The sequence below is a fragment of the Ambystoma mexicanum genome, chromosome 1q (genome assembly GCF_040938575.1).
Source record: "Ambystoma mexicanum isolate Mex_15411 chromosome 1q, UKY_AmexF1_1, whole genome shotgun sequence".
Taxonomy (NCBI): domain Eukaryota; kingdom Metazoa; phylum Chordata; class Amphibia; order Caudata; family Ambystomatidae; genus Ambystoma; species Ambystoma mexicanum.
Window position 1 is genome coordinate 904,950,157 of NC_090922.1, and position 15,789 is coordinate 904,965,945.

The 15,789-nt window shown below is 44.4% G+C and overlaps 1 protein-coding gene across 2 annotated transcripts in view; it reads left to right on the forward strand.

Moving 5' to 3' along the window:
* The first annotated feature begins 296 nt into the window (after nucleotides 1–296).
* PALMD (palmdelphin) overlaps nucleotides 297–15,789 on the forward strand; it is a 311,657-nt gene continuing 296,164 nt past the window's right edge. The window contains exon 1 of one of the 2 annotated variants that reach the window (XM_069641537.1): nucleotides 297–655. In XM_069641537.1, the coding sequence (XP_069497638.1) occupies nucleotides 611–655 (45 nt within the window). In that variant the 5' untranslated portion in view covers nucleotides 297–610. The remainder of the gene's footprint in view (nucleotides 656–15,789) is intronic. The other variant, XM_069641536.1, reaches the window with a different exon arrangement.

Sequence of the window (15,789 nt, forward strand, 5' to 3'; positions counted from 1 at the left end):
TACCATATGCAAAGAAGTTAAGCACATGCATGTCTATTTAAAAAAAAATGCAGTCGTATAGGCACATTTCATCTAGCGATTGATTGGTGATTCTGATGTTCAGTTATTGTAGAATACATGAAAACCAAGGTCCTCCAATGCATACAAAATGCATGCCGCGAAAACTCCATCAAAAGAACGTAGGGCGGGGGAGAGGGCTAATGAGTGAGTGTGTGGTTTGTGCATGTTTGTGTGTGGGCGCGTGTGCGTGCTTTCGGGGACGCGCGGGTTAACCCACGGCAATGTTTTGATACGTGTAGTTTGCAGGCAAGGGCTGGCAGCGTGCGAATGGGCGTGCGTGAGCACTGCTGCTCAGAAGTGTCAGCCTCGCCAGCACGGAGTGCGCCTGCTGCCACCACAGCACTCCCTGCTCGCTCACATGTGCCTGTCTGGGCTGACCGGCTCATCTGCTCAGACGCCACTGCCTCGCACGGTCCTCGCCCGTCTCCCCTCCTCACTCTGCCCCGGGAGCTGAGCCCCACGCCGAACTTTAGTCCTGCGGGAAAGGGGCTCAGCCTATGCTCGCCGTGCTGCCGCTGCATCCCGGCGCGCCCTGCCTTCGGTGTCTAGAATGGAGGAGGCGGAACTGCTGAGGGAAAGGCTGCAAGCCATCACAGTAAGTGCCCCTTGCTATCTATTACTGCCGGGACAGACCTGAATATCGCACGCGCGAGGTCTTTCTGCGGATAGAGAGAGAGTGCCCTTTGATTCCAAGAAAAAAGAGGCGCTTTTACATTCCAACCAGCAAAGCCGGCTTTCGTGCAGTTCATTAAAATGCACCATAGTTTGGGACACGAAGTACACATCCATTGAAAGAACGCTCTGAAATGTAAAACAGGTTAATTGAATCCGTTGAAGGTCACCCTGTATATGTAAATTGGTGCACGTCCAACAGTGTGTTTCCAGGGCATATGTTTTAAGAACTGCATTCGTTTTTGCTTGAAGGCATTCGGATTAATAAAAAAAAATCGTTTAATCTGGAGAGTCATTTTAACATGCGGTGCTAGGTTCAATATGGCCAGCAAGGAACGTGGAAAAGAGGGCATTTTGCAGAGGATCACGTAGCGTGGTTAGGGGGAAGCCGGAATTACAACCAGTGTCAATCGCCTGGCCGCTTAACTAACTCTCGGAACTGGACTTTGATACCCGTTTTATACCCTGATGGAGGCTCTCCTGCGTGACATCCTTCTGCAGGAGAGATCCCAAAGCAGAGCCTGCCCTGATCGATTTTGAAAGCGATCTGCTTTCCACCACACCAAACATGCTGTGCACTTGTATTTTAAAAGCGCACGAGGAAACAGAAGGTGTTTAAGCCTTTCCTTGGGAGGAGGACTTCACTGAAGTCAAGCTTAAATGAACACAATTCGCTGCAAAGCCAGAGACCCCCAGTGAACACGTGTGATTGATTGGTTTGGACACATGATTGACCTAGAATACGTTTCAATTCTGATTGAAGTTTTGGGGGAGCTGAAAAAGAAAGGTTATAGTGCCGGCATGATTATAAACGTGCTCAGTGGAATCCGAATACATCCTATAAATTAAGGATGGGGAGGGTGATGGAGTGGGCCATTTCTCCAGCCATCTCTTGGCCTACTCGGTCTCCAGGTTTGCGCTTGTATGGTACTGTTCATCACAGAACTCGAGATAAGATTTTCAGGTGGGGGGGTGGTTATTTTACTACTTCTGGACTTTGGAAGTGAACGAATTTTATAGAGTGGGTTCTTCGAACCTAGAGCAATTTTTAGGCAAGCAAACATGTACTTTAAATTTAAATCCTACTTTTTGTTACTTTAATCCCTGATTTCCTTCTAACTAGTGATTCCAATGAATGAATGAATGGATGGATGTTTGTTCATCTTCGAGGCCCTCTTCAGATCTGGCAACACCCCAGTAGAGCCCAGGCCTGTACACATGAATGTAGCAGTGCAGAGGGTCCCAGGGGGCAGGCACCCGCATGTCGTATGCACCCTATTTTCTGTTGGTGTTGTCACAAGTAAACGTGGATGGCATGCAACATTGTCTATATCCCTGCGTGGTCCTATGGCCCATTAACAGCTTCCATTGAATCAGCCCAGATGTATGTTGATGAAGATGGAGGTGCAGTGTGCGTCTCAGGGAACCATTCGTGGCCACATGACGGGAAAGGCGTGCATGGCCCTATACTCATCCTCCCCATTGCACTTCACTGGGCTGCCGATGCGAACATTGGGGCATCTACTCTTTTACTAGGCTGCCTTACTTCTCATATGAATCTCATGTAGAAGAACGCATCACACGCCCAACATTGCACATGTGTTTATTTGTAACTAAAGGGGCTTCATACATTAATTTGTGACTGCATTTTTCCAGTGCATAATGTAGGTCTATGCCATAGATAAATATTCTTTTAACATCACAATTTGCTTACATTTGAACAAAAAACCTTCCCTTGGGTGCTATTCAAACAGTCTTTGACTAAAGGAATGAATATCCATTTGCAACTGCAGGCCACTTTTTCATTGGTGTCTGAGACAGTTGTCTGCTCCAGTCTGACCATGTGAGCCTTCCCTGCCCATTTCCTCCAATCTAAAAAAAAAAAAAAAAAGAATATGTATTTTTTTTTTTTTTTACATATCATGCTGGGCTCTCGCGCCCAACAGTTTGAAGACCTCTGGTCTATGGGGAGGTCACAATGAACCCCTTTTTATCTTTCTTATTAGACAAAACAGGGTCATGTGACCAAATTACGTATCCTGCAGAGACGGAGTACGTGCGCAGTACTGCACGCACCAGTCAATATTGCTCTAGGTTTCAAGACTAGGTCGTCATTACTCGCACCACTTACAAAGTTACCCATTTTGATCTATGGCGTTTACTCCAGGACTGTACAGTGGGTTACAAGAGCATACAATACACCCCGAGGTCACAGGCTTTAAGTCATCTATAACCACAGAACTACTCTTCAACACAAAAATCCTCTACACAGACACTCCCCGCCCTCTGCTAATGAGAACCGTATTGTTCACACCTAACTGGAGACACCCATGCAGACGAGTACTTTCCACCATTTTGGGAAAACCTCTACTCCTTCAGCGCTGTAACAAAAGACATGTGTCATAAGAAATATTGACTGTACATTAATGTAAAGTGGTCTTATATAGCGCCCTTCTGCCAATAAGGTTGGCCTCCCTGTACATAGCTGTGTAAGAAAGGAGGGCAGGGTGTGTTAGTCGGATAGTGGGAAGGCAGGTGCAGAAACCTTGGGGGTTGATGGCTGCAGGTCGGAAGTACCCGTTATCTGTGTGCTGATATGAAAATCTCTATGTTGTTTGTGGTTGGTACTGGCCTGGGCAGGTTAGCCATGCAGGTTAGCCATATGGGCAGCCTTCAGATAGCAGAGAGCAAAAATTCACATGATGGTTGTTGATAGAAGATGGATAGGGTCTGAATATATAAAGTACATTAGTCCTGGAGGCCATCTGAAGGAGTATGGGCGGTGAAATACATGATTTTAGTGATGAGGGGGAGAATAGAGACGAGGGAGGGATGCATGAGGGTGTTATTGCTTCCTGGCTCTTGATTGAAGATGTCATTGAGATTAAGGTGCAGACAAGTGTCATGAAGCAGAGGGTCCATGAATCGCATTTGTTTCCCTTAGATGTAGTGCTAAGTGTTTCAAAATTGCTTGTCTTGTCATAAATGATCCTACGTTTCTGATGCACAGTGCTTGGCTGTTATTATTTTTCATTTCTTTCAAGCCAAGTATTTAGCTGTTTCCTGAGAGTCAGATGTTTCACTTCCAGGCAGAGACGTTTGGGTAGTGTGGTCCATATTATTTTTTTTTTTTGCCAGAACTGAAAAAGAGAATACTCCTTGCCATTTCTTGTTGAAGTTGGGGACTAGTACTAGTGCAGCATTGCTGGACCTAAATGTTCTGGAAGAAGTGCAGTGTTGGAACTTACCTCTGAATGAGGAAGGACCTCCTACATGGTATGATAGATTGGCCCTGCACAAGGTTTTGAAATTAACCCTTTTTCTGATGGGTAGCCAGTGGAGAATACATAATGCTGGCGGTATATGTTCAAATCGCTTTATTCTGAGAAGTAGTCTTTCCACCGCATTTTGAACTCTTTGAAGTTTCCTCAGTAGGTCATCTGGGAGTCAGAGATAGAGGCTGTTTGCATTGTCTAGTTTTGATAGTATTAGAGAAATGATGGCCATTGCCTTGTGGGTGAATTTTAAGTAGGGTAAGATGCATGCTCAGCTGGGAGAAACAGTTTATGATGATGGCTTTGACCTGTGGCTCAAGAATACGGGTGTTGTTCATGGTTGCTTCAAGATTCCTTACTGTGGTTGACGGGTTTGGGCAAGGGCCCAGCTCATCATGCCAAGGGATTGTGGTGGAGTTAGAACCTGTAGGATTACAGTGCATCGGTTCTGTTTTGTTTGAGTTGAGTTTTAGTCAGTTTGCTGTCATCCATGCATGTGCCCGTGCCAGGCAGTCTTTAATGTCTGGGTCATTTGGTGATGGGTGGTTCACAAAATGTGTTTGATTATTTGTGTGTCATCCACGTAGTTGTAACAGGAGATACCAGATGTATTGATTAGGTCTAGTAGGCATGTCATGTAGATGTTGAAAAGTAGATGTGAGAGTGTGGATCCTTGAGGTACACTGCAGGTAAGTGGGAGAGGCTGGGAATTGTAGGGACCCATGGTAGTAGTTTCTGTTGTACCCATGGGGAAGGTGGTGATCCATTGTAGAGCTGTTTTTTTAATACTAATATCTTCCAGTCTTTTTAGGAGGATCTCGTGACTGATGGTGTCAAAAGGGGCTGCGATGTCTCGCAGGATGAGCACATGAGTTTACATCTGCATTGTTTTTAAGTGTATCCCAAATGGAGCACAGAGCCATTTCTGAACTCCTAGAAGGTCGAAATCGGTGCTGTACCTCATTAAGGTACATACTGAATATTCTATCCTGGGGGCATGACATGGCACTACCCCATTGGCTAATTTCTGGGCCATATGAGCAATTATGGATCCCTGAAATTGGCCAATGCAGGGGAATGTTCGCAGTTCCCCTGGGGTCTCTTCGCTGGCAGCACCGCTCTCAGAGCAGCGCCCTCTCTCATCAAGGTAGGCCGCACTGATAGCATGCTGCCACCGCCACACTCCTCCTTGCCAAGACCGCACCAAACAGATGCAGCGCAAGCACTGAAATCACTGTCCCCTTCCCCCACTGCTTACATTCTCAGGGTGGGGGCTGATGGCTACACCAACCTCCTGGTGCTGCTCTCCTCCTCGCACCTTAGAGACACAGCCCAGGTACCAATATCACCCACCCATTTCTTCACGTTCCTTATCTTTTTAGCCTGCAGTCTTCACCGGGCCGCATCTGTCATAGGTGGTCCGGCTGTTTTCTAAGCCCTGCCCCTCCCTCCTCATTACTTTTGTATACGATTGCTGGGAACTAGGCAGTTCTCTGCAACCACTCTAAGCAGGTTGCCTTTTTTTCCACCCCCGTTCAACCCACTTAAAGGGTCATAATAGCTTTCTGGACCCCCCCCCCCCCCTTGCGGTATACCAGGACTTATGGCCCTGTAAACCTCATTAAATGACATTGCTAACTCGGTCTTCAGTGTCCATAACTCGCGGTACGGTCCTCGGGTTAGGTCTCTAAAGCTTAATTACATCCCTTTGGGAGGTCACTAGTCCAACCAAAAACAATATAACCTTTGATGGTAAAATCAAAAAGCAGAATCATCCAGCAGAAGGACACAGACCTGCGTGGATGTGTCCTTCTGCTGGTTGATCGCTGTCGAGAATGATGGGCACCTTTGGAGGCACATATTAGGCATTATGTTTTTTCATTACTGCTCACAACTGCAGACAATACAGGCTCTTATGTGCCCAGAAACCTGGCTTATGGGCCAGAACAAAGCAAGGGCACATAAGAAGGGCTGTAGGACCATACGAGGGCTCATTGCCCGCATCCGTAAGCATTAAGGCTGAGGGTGCAGAGAAACAAGCACTGGCAAAGCCAATATTTGTGGCTTCTGAATAGGCACTGTATACATATTAGACAGGTTTTTACCATCAAAGGCTGAACTTGTCGCACCTTTTGACAGATATTGACCACATATGTCCAAGCACTTGTATCATCGCCAGGGAATGATTTCAAATGTGCAGAGACACAAGCCATTAACAGGAATTTCCCTGAAATGCAAGGTACAGATACAATCAGTGTGTGTGGGGGCAGTGTGTGTGTGTGGGGGTAGTGTGTGTGGGGGGGAAGTGTGTGGGGGGGCAGTATGTGTGCGTGTTTGGGGGCAGTGTGTGTGGGCCAGTGTGGGAGGGTTTGCGTGTGTTTGTGTGAGGGTAGTGTGTGCAGGTCTGGAGACAGTGTGTGTTTGTGTGGGAAAAGTGTGTGTGGGAGGGGCAAAGTCCGTGGGGGAAGTAAGGATGGGGAATGGTGTGTGTAGTGGGGGAATGTGGGAGGCTGTGTCTGAGGTCAATATATATCATCAGGCAGTGTGTGTGGGAGGGCAGTGTGTGTGTGTGTGGGGAGGCAATGTTTGTTGTGTGGGCAGTATTTGTATATGTGGGCACTGAGTGCATGTGTGTTTCAGCCGTAGGGTGGGTGTGTGTGGGGGCAGTGGGAGTTTGTGGGTAACGTGTGTGGAGATTAGTGTGAATTGGGGGTGTATGTGTGTGTGGGTATGTGGTGAGTGTGTGTGGGGGCAGTTGGGGTGGCACTGTTTGTGGGGGCAAATAGTGTGTGTGATTGTGTGGGGGTAGGCAGCATATTTGTGGGGAGAAGTGTGTGTGCAGTGACACTTTGTAGGTGGTGTGTGTTGGCAGAGTTTGTGAGGGGCAGTGTGTGTCTGGGGACAGTATATGTTGGGCCAGTGTGTGTCTGTGTTCAGTGTGGGTTAGGGGTACAGTGTATGGGGCAGTGTGTTTGTGGTGATGTACAGTGTACGTGAGTGGCAATGTATATGGGGAACTGTGGGACAGTCATTGTGTGTGGGATGCAATGTAACTAGTGGCAGCGTGAGTGTGTGAATTGTGTGTGGGTGGCAGTGCATGGGAGGATGAGTGTGGAGGGGCAGTGTGTGGAGGCAATGTATATGTGTGTGTGTGTGTAAAGGGGCACGTTTTTAATGGCATTGTGTGTTATGTTATGTTATGTTATTAGACATTTGTAGAGCGCCTTTTACCATTAGTGTAATTCCCTTGTGGGAGGGACAATGTGTGAGTGGGCAGTGAGTTTGGTTGGTAGTGTTAGTGTGTTTTGTAGCATTGTGTGTGTGTGTGTACAGGTAGGGTGTAGTGGGTCATGTGTATAAGGTGTCAGTCTGTGTGCGTGTGTTTGGTTGAGCACTGCAAGTGTGGGGTGTGTGTAGCAAGAAGTGTAAGTGGGGCGTTGTTAATGTTGTCATTGTGTGCCAGTGTGCATGGGAGACAGTGTGTGTATGTGAGCAGTGTATTGGGTAGTCAGTGTGGGTGTGGTCACTGTCTGAGGAAGCAGTTTGTGTATCAGTGGCTGTGCATAACAGACAGTGAGCAGTGTGAGCAGTGTGTGTTTGTACGTGATAGAAATCCAATCTGCTCACAGCTGCCCACAACTCCTTAATCATCTGCACAGTCCTCAGACGTGCTTTAAAAAGCTCTATCAGTTTAATGTAAAGACCATTCTAACCCAACACCATAAAACCAAGCAAATAGTCATAAAAAACAAACAAACAACAGGGTTTAACCTGCCAGCACAGGCTTCCAGGGATGGATGGTGATGTGCAGGCACCTCAGAGGGTGTCAATGATTGACCCTCCTTTTGGATCCCACTTCAGTTTCCCATGATGTCAATCACCTGCACATAACAAGCTTGCTGATGAGCCTGTGAGACATGCAACTGACAGTAATAGAGTATGCAATGGGTGTGGTTTGGGAGGAGAGGGGCAAGTAGGGAGGGAAGTCGCATAGGCTTTAGCATGGACATGCTCATTGCCATGGAAGACCAAGAACTAAACAACATCTTTAGGCTGTGTCCCTCACATGCCAGCTCCCTCATCTCTTCTATCCCCATGTATGTAGTTGCCGCTGTATATGTGGCTAGCCACAAATTTTAAAAGCGGGAACCACCAACCCATAATGGTCATAAACAACAGATGCTCGGCAACCTCCCAGCACTAGTCCCTTTTGAATGCTGTTGTCAGGAAGCGAAGCCACAGTGCGGGGTTCTGGAGTAGGGGAGGGGTGGGTTAATGACCAAATAGGAGCTGAGGAAAGAGTAGATGTGAGGGGAGAAGAGAGTGGGGGAAACATGCGGGAACAGCAATGATCAAGCAGGAAAGTTAGAATCCTGACAAGTGTCAGCATCCATGGCTACACCAGTGAATTTTTCCTGGAAGCCATTGATCCTGTTGGCTGGCAGGATTCCAGAATTCTCTTAAAAGGTGCATATATCCCATATGTATACCATTGCGCTAGCACATGGCATATTTAAGGTATAAGAAATTGTCTATGGAATTCCAGAAAATAACTTATGCTAATAACTTTGAAGGTTTGCATGGAAAATTCTGAAAAGATACCACAATAAAATATCAAGGAATCTGCTGCTGCATGGAAAATTTCCGAAATGATCGTCGAGTTTATATTTTAAAAAACTGTTACTTCAACCACATTTTGAACAGCTTTTAACATGGGGTTTTCTCATAGGTTAAAAAAAAACACATTTAGGCCAAATATCTACAAATTGGCCACTTAGATTTCCTTAATTGTTGGCATGCACCTAGATCTCATCAGGAATTGGCGCCCTGAAATAAAATTGAAAATCGACTGAAGAGATAGTAACGGTTTAAAATATATCTATGCATGACACAAGCGCAGAACGAATGTGCATCTTTGATACGAACTGTACACGTAACTGTAGAAGATGTAATTATTGCACATGTAAGTTTCTATACGTATGAAAACTCATCAACGTCAGGAATTACTTTGGTGTCTGTTTTCAGGAGATGTAAAGCTCATTCGCCTCTTACACATATTGAAAACTCACATCAAAGTTAGGGCTCACTTTAATGTGAGCTTTCATACATATAGGAAGGACGTAATATATTAGTAGAATGAATGTGCATTTTATGTATGAACTCTATGCGTGGGAGATGTACATAACTTGTACGCTAATATACATCTGAAAAGTCGCACAAAAGGTAGGATTGACTGTCATGTGAGTTTTCAGGAGATGTACAAACTATAAAACTCATACACACGTCTTGTACATATTGAAAACTCACATCAAAGACAAACCTGACTTTAACGCACGTTTTCATACATATAGGAAGCACATAGGACATATGCATTTCTATGATTTTATACCAAACTCTCTAACGCCACTTATAAGTCATACACTCAGATGCCAGACACACAGCAAACACGCATACGCCACACACCTTACATTTTTGCAACACATGCTCGTATGACGCTCACGCTAACTGCACATTCTATTAGCACATACCGTTATGACACATACTTACAACACACTCTCCTATAACACACACTCTTATGACACACACTCTTATGATACTGACATGGCACAAACACATGCAGACATATGACAGACACAACGATACCAGGTATTCTTACACTGGTATCACTACACTCACACTTAGGACACACACACACTTACATATGCTCTTACTTAGGACAAATGCTCTTACAAAGCATACTCTTATGAAACTCACACTTGCAACACACACAAGTTTGCCACATGCTCTTACATCACACACTCTTAAGACACAAGCTGTAATGCAACACGCTTTGATGACGTGCAATCTTATTACTTACGGCACACTGTCTTACAACACATACACTTACGCCATTTGCTGCTACACAACATGCTCTTTTATGTTAGATGTTCATACAACGCACATTACAACACACTCTCAGAATCAATGTGCAGCTTCTATACAAAATGTACAGGTACATGTAGAAAATTTACATTTCGTACATGTATGCTAAAATATGTATGAAAACTATTGTGCACAAATACTAGATGTAAAGCCTATGGCTCATATGCCAAATGATCATAGGCTAATACACTCAGGTGGCAAACACTCATATTACATTTGTATTTGTTTATTATTTGTATTGTACACCTAACCCTGAGGTAACTGGGCGCTGGAGAACTTAACATGTTACACACAAAAAGCATAATTACATAAGAGGATATACGTAGCGATGGCGGAAGGGTCGACCTGGGTTACATAGAGGTCTGGTCTTTAAAATACTTACATACTAATTGCATAAGAGGACACAATACTTACAAAATAATTACATAAGAGGACATACATAGCAATGGCGGAAGGGTCGACATGGGTTACATAGAGGTCTGACCTTCAAAATAAGTACAGTTAGGATGAGATCAAAGGAATACTTATAGAACAATGGGGCTGTGATGCAGGATCCCTGGGAGTCCTCAGTTATTAGGCTTGTTAGTTAGCCAGAGTTTAACGCTGGTTTTGAAGGCATTGAAGGATGATTCCAGTCTGATGGTGGGGGGAGGGGGTAGGGAGTTCCAGAGGTTGGCAGCTTGTACAGGGAAGCTGGCTCCAACTGAAATTTTGAGGCTGAATCTGGGAACTGTGAAGAGGTGAGTGTGGGACAATCTGATGGATCGGGTAGCTTGGTGTAGGGAGAACTTGTCTGGGAGGTACTTGGGTGCAGCATTGGAGATGCATTTGTGGGTGACTGCCAGAGTGCGAAGTGAGATTCTGTTGCGCATTGGGAGCCAGTTAGATTTTTGTCTGTGGCTGAAGATGTGGCTGGATCTGGGGATGTTTAGTGCACATCTTAGGGAATTATTTTGTAAGACTTGTAGTCTGTTGAGATTCAGTTTGGCGGTTCCTGAGAAGAGAGTGTTGCAGTAATCTAATTTGGAGAGTGCTAGAGCTCTAGCTAACCGTCAGCTAATGTAGGGGATAAATAAGATTTACAGGCATTGATTAGCTTATTTGTGTAAGCTGTTGATGATGCGGTAGCGCTCACTTGTTTTTTTAATGATAGGGTAGAATCGAGGTAAACGCCTAGCGTTTTTATCTCCTTTGCAACTTTGTGTTTCCATCAATGTTGAAGGACATATACTGTGGGTCAGGTTTGTTGAGGCGAGCTTGGGTGCCTACAATCAGGACCTCTGTTTTTTCATCATTAAGGCAGAGGCTATGTGCCGCCATCCATGCCTGTGTTTCCAAGTAGATGTTAATTAGTTTGGTATCATCGGCGTAGTGTCCTGACAACGTGATGAGAACCTGGGTGTCATCTAGGTAGTTCACTGCATTCACTTATAAAACGTACCCCAATATGCTGTTCTGCTCATTAACAAACACATAAATTATGTATATAAAAACATTGTTCTCAAGAGTTAAGGTTAATCTAACAAAAAGTAAAGTGTACAAAGAGTGGGAATAACACCATCACTGCACACACACTCACTGTATACCACTGCAAATTCAACCATAAACTCAGAATAAGTGTTAAAGTTGCATTTGTAGGGGTATGGAGTTAGGGTTTATACTTTGCATATATAAATATATGCAACCAGCAGTGTATGAGCTGTTCCATGCATGTTGGTGACAGGTTGAAGATTCCAGTGGGATCAGTAGGCGCAGAGTTGTGTTTTAAGACTAGTCAGCTAACAGCCTCTTCCAAAGTGCTGTGGACAAGCAGCTCAAAGAGCACTTTGATGTCTGTACCGCACCTGTTGTTTGATTGCACACATAGCCATTTCACACTAATAGGTAGGTTAGCATTCGGTTTCTTGTGTGCAGTCTGCTGCTGGGTTTGTTTGGCATTTTTGGGGGAAATCCTCATTTCATCACGGCTCTTGCAACAGGTCCATTGAGCAGGGCGGCCAGCCTGCACCTCAGCGCGTTCCCAACCAGGCGCCTTGACTGTGCTTTAAATAAAGCTTCCGAACAAGCGGGCTCTGTAGAAGGGACCTCGGGGCTGCCGGGTGGCAAACCCAGGCAGTTCACACATATCTAAGGCATTTCTCATTTCCCTTCCTGCCTCAACACTCGAGAGAAGCATTCGAAAAATCTGCTGCGGCTTCAGCTGTCGTTCGCTGCCTGTTTAAATAAGAAACTTGAAAACAGCCTTGTTGTTTTTGGCCAGCCCGAGCTGGGTTTGGCACAGCTGCGCAAAGGTTGCTTTTTTGGCCTTCACTTGGGTCTGTGATTGCCACGAGCCTTAATTAAACTAGTCTCAAAAAGTACATTCAAATATATCCGGGAGGAACATCATGTGACGCCTGCTGTCGCTGCAGCACAGTATTACCCTGTGTCATTGCTCTTATTTTTGGCGCCAGTCGCTTCCCTGATTCGTCAGAGAGCTCAGAGCGTCCTATGACAGCGGTGAGTACTCCTCTGATTCTGTTTACACCGTTGCATTATGGAATTTGCAGTGCCGCTATTTCTGTAAATGCAGGACTACAAATGCCAAAAGTTACAGGAAAAAAAGATTGGAGGAGCTACTCAAACATGATATAAGACAGCCAAAGCACTGTGATCAGCGCCACCAGGTCGTGGAAATGGCAGAGGAGTGCTATACATAACATTTAGCTTAATAAAGGATGGCCGTTAAGAGAAGTTTTACCAAGATGCATTTTACAGCCTCTGAATTATGACTCAATCCTTCTGTTTTCTTCCTTCGTCTTCTGATTACTGTCTGTAGATTCGCTCGCCCATGGTACATGGAGTCATTGCATTATATGTTATGATATATTTTGGTAGGCCACTTGTAAATTCAGTTAGCCGATGACTCCATATCATTACGGAAACCGTGCTGAAATCCCGGTCTTTCTTTCCTTTCACCACCAGTTGCATTCTGGGATTCGTAGTCTTGAGTCACTTCAGCTGAAGTGACTGGGCTAACGCAACCCTAAAGTAAAAGCAAAGCCTAGGGCCTGAATTGGATGTTCCCTATGACATGTGTCATCTACTAACCTTACTTGTGTAGTGGTACATACAGGGAAACTCAATAGCAAGGACTACATAGCATGCCTCAGCGAATTCTTTACATCATGCACAGAGTGACTAGATGCCAACATGTCAATCAATGGGGCGCCCACTTACGAGCGCCAGGCTTTTATTTTACAAACTAAGGCTTCACAGACGTTTTAATCTTTGATCACTTTTATTAAATACATTGGGCACCAATGATTTCTGAAGTGAAAGCTCAAACTGGAAAAGTGGTGTCCACATGACACCAAGTCATCTGGTCACCCTGCACACACAGGTGGACCATAAAGTATAAATAGCCCAGACGCCAGAGAGCAGCTTTTAGGGTCTTCTCGTGTAACCTTTAACCTATGCCTGCCACATGGCCACTTGTGAATAGAATCATTATCATGCGGCCATGTTTTTGTTTTTTTTTAATGTTTCATCACTTCCTCAAAGGGGGCCTGATTTAGAAAAAGAGTGTTATCCCGGGAGGACAACTCTGCGGCAATGTGCTCGCCTTGGAAATAAGACGGCACGAAGCAACACAGGTTCGATCCCCGGGTCCCTGCTTAGAAACCTCTGGGTATTAAGCGCGTTATAAATACGCAAATAAGACATATTCCTGTAACAGCGCCTCGATGCCCCCGGGCTGTGTGAGTGCTTTAAAAATGCAAATAAATAAAAATAAATAAAATAGTCTTTTCATTGGGAAAAGTCCATTGAAAACCCTGTTGCAAATGAGGCCCATGGTCGTATAAAATCCCGTGGTAATTATAGTAAAACAGAACTGCAAACCCCAGCATAGAAAGTGCTTCTGGCTAATAAATGCAAACTTGACAAAAGTACCTCTGCTGACGTCAATCTAGTTGACAATTATGTGTGTCTGTTGGTGCTGCACACGTGGCTCCTAGAAATTAAAATTGGTACCACTGCCAAAGGAACTGTAGGTTGTCAACTTCTGAGAAAATGCGTCTGCCTGCATCAAAGAGCCGCCCATTGTTTGTTTCAAATTTTGGCTATTAGGTGGTGCTGTAAGTGCTGCCAATAAGCCATAGCTGTTAGCATGAAAAATGAAGACAGACGAGAGATGGGATGCGAGGAGGGACACAGAGTCTATGAAGGTTGTTTGGCTATTTACCCACCCACTGGCCGCCCATGGCCATGTTAGTCCTTTTGACCATTCCCACACACTACCTGACCCTTTACATCCAAAACCCCTACCCACCTCCAGAATCTTTTCTAGTTAGCTCTGTGCTTTTAAGGGGATGGAAGTGTTATTTCCAAACGGTCTTCTAAAAGGTAATGGCTTGATTGAATCTCTAAACGAACTGTAATAAACATCTTAACCAAGTGTGTCTTCAGCCACTTGATTTATAATCACTATGTATGTCCTTGCATGAGTTCCTGGCACTGAATTACTGTCAAATAAAATAATCCAGTGATATAATCGCCGGAAATAAAAGCGAGGGTGACTCAATATATTTTTTAATACACTATCCAACACTTTCCCCAAATATTCTAGGGCTGGAATTTGCTTATATAAATTGTATCAGTTCCAAAATATGTTAGGGAGGTTGTTCAGTGCCTTTAACAAAAATATCGAGCAACCCTCAATGTTTTTCCAGCAATTATATCACATATAACCGTTAAAACAATCACTAGCAAAAGCCAGCAGTTTTGGCTCTTGCATGGTCACTAGATAAGAATTTACCAGGCACTGCCATAAAATGCGCAAGTACTAACCCCATGTGCCAGTTGATGTCATCTTTGCATTATTGCGGTGTCTGCAAATTGCCTATGCCTTGCATGCACAAAAACAATAACCGTTGTCTTCCCCGGTGCTTGTTTTACATAATACGTAATACTATCAAAACATGGTTGCACCTATCCTTCCAGGTATATGTAGCCTTCCTCTCCCGAGTGATTTAGGGGCATCCCATTGCCCCCTTTCTATGAAGATTTTCTGTTTTCCATCGTTTTCGTGGAGGTAAGAAGGTAATTCAGCCTGCAAGATTTGTGTTTATTTCTGAGAATTCAGAGGTTCTGGTGATGCAGGGGTTTGCTAGCCAAGTCAAATAATGTGGCTGTCCCACAGGTGAGAATTAAGCATAGGAAAAGTATGGTTGCCTGCGATCTAAGGCTTTTAATTCAACATTTGCAGATCACTTAGAGGGGCCCTATGTTGCAACTTTTCCAAAAACGTCCAATAAAAATAGGTAAACCCCAATTTAGACACAAACATGCGTTTGAGCTAATAGTCACGCAAGACAAGACTGCTCTTCATAGAGCCATTAGACAAACCAGAAATCTACCAGTAAAAGATTGTCTGATTAGAATACGGCAACTAAGGAAAAAATATAAAAATTGGATAAGAGCGAGAAAGGCCTCTATGTACCAACAAGATGGCAGACAAATGCTCTGAACTATTGCATCTAAACAATCAGGAGCCATCGGGCAACTGTTAAATCATGTTACTCATAACTCACAAGCATCTCTGCAAATAAACGCTGTTTCTGAACAGGCATGAGTTAAGCATTTCTCAGACTTTTACGCGTGTCTAGAGCAAGATCTTGAATCTACCATCTTGCCAGATAGTAGACTATTGCTTGATTTCAATTTGGGAGATATACTTTATTATACAGCCAAACTAAGCTCATCAAGAGCTCCTGGGTCTGATGGCTTAACAAATCTTACCTTGAAATCCAATGTTGACCTATGGGCAAAAATATTTTATCAAAATTTTGCGAAATTCATCCATACTCAAAAAATCCTC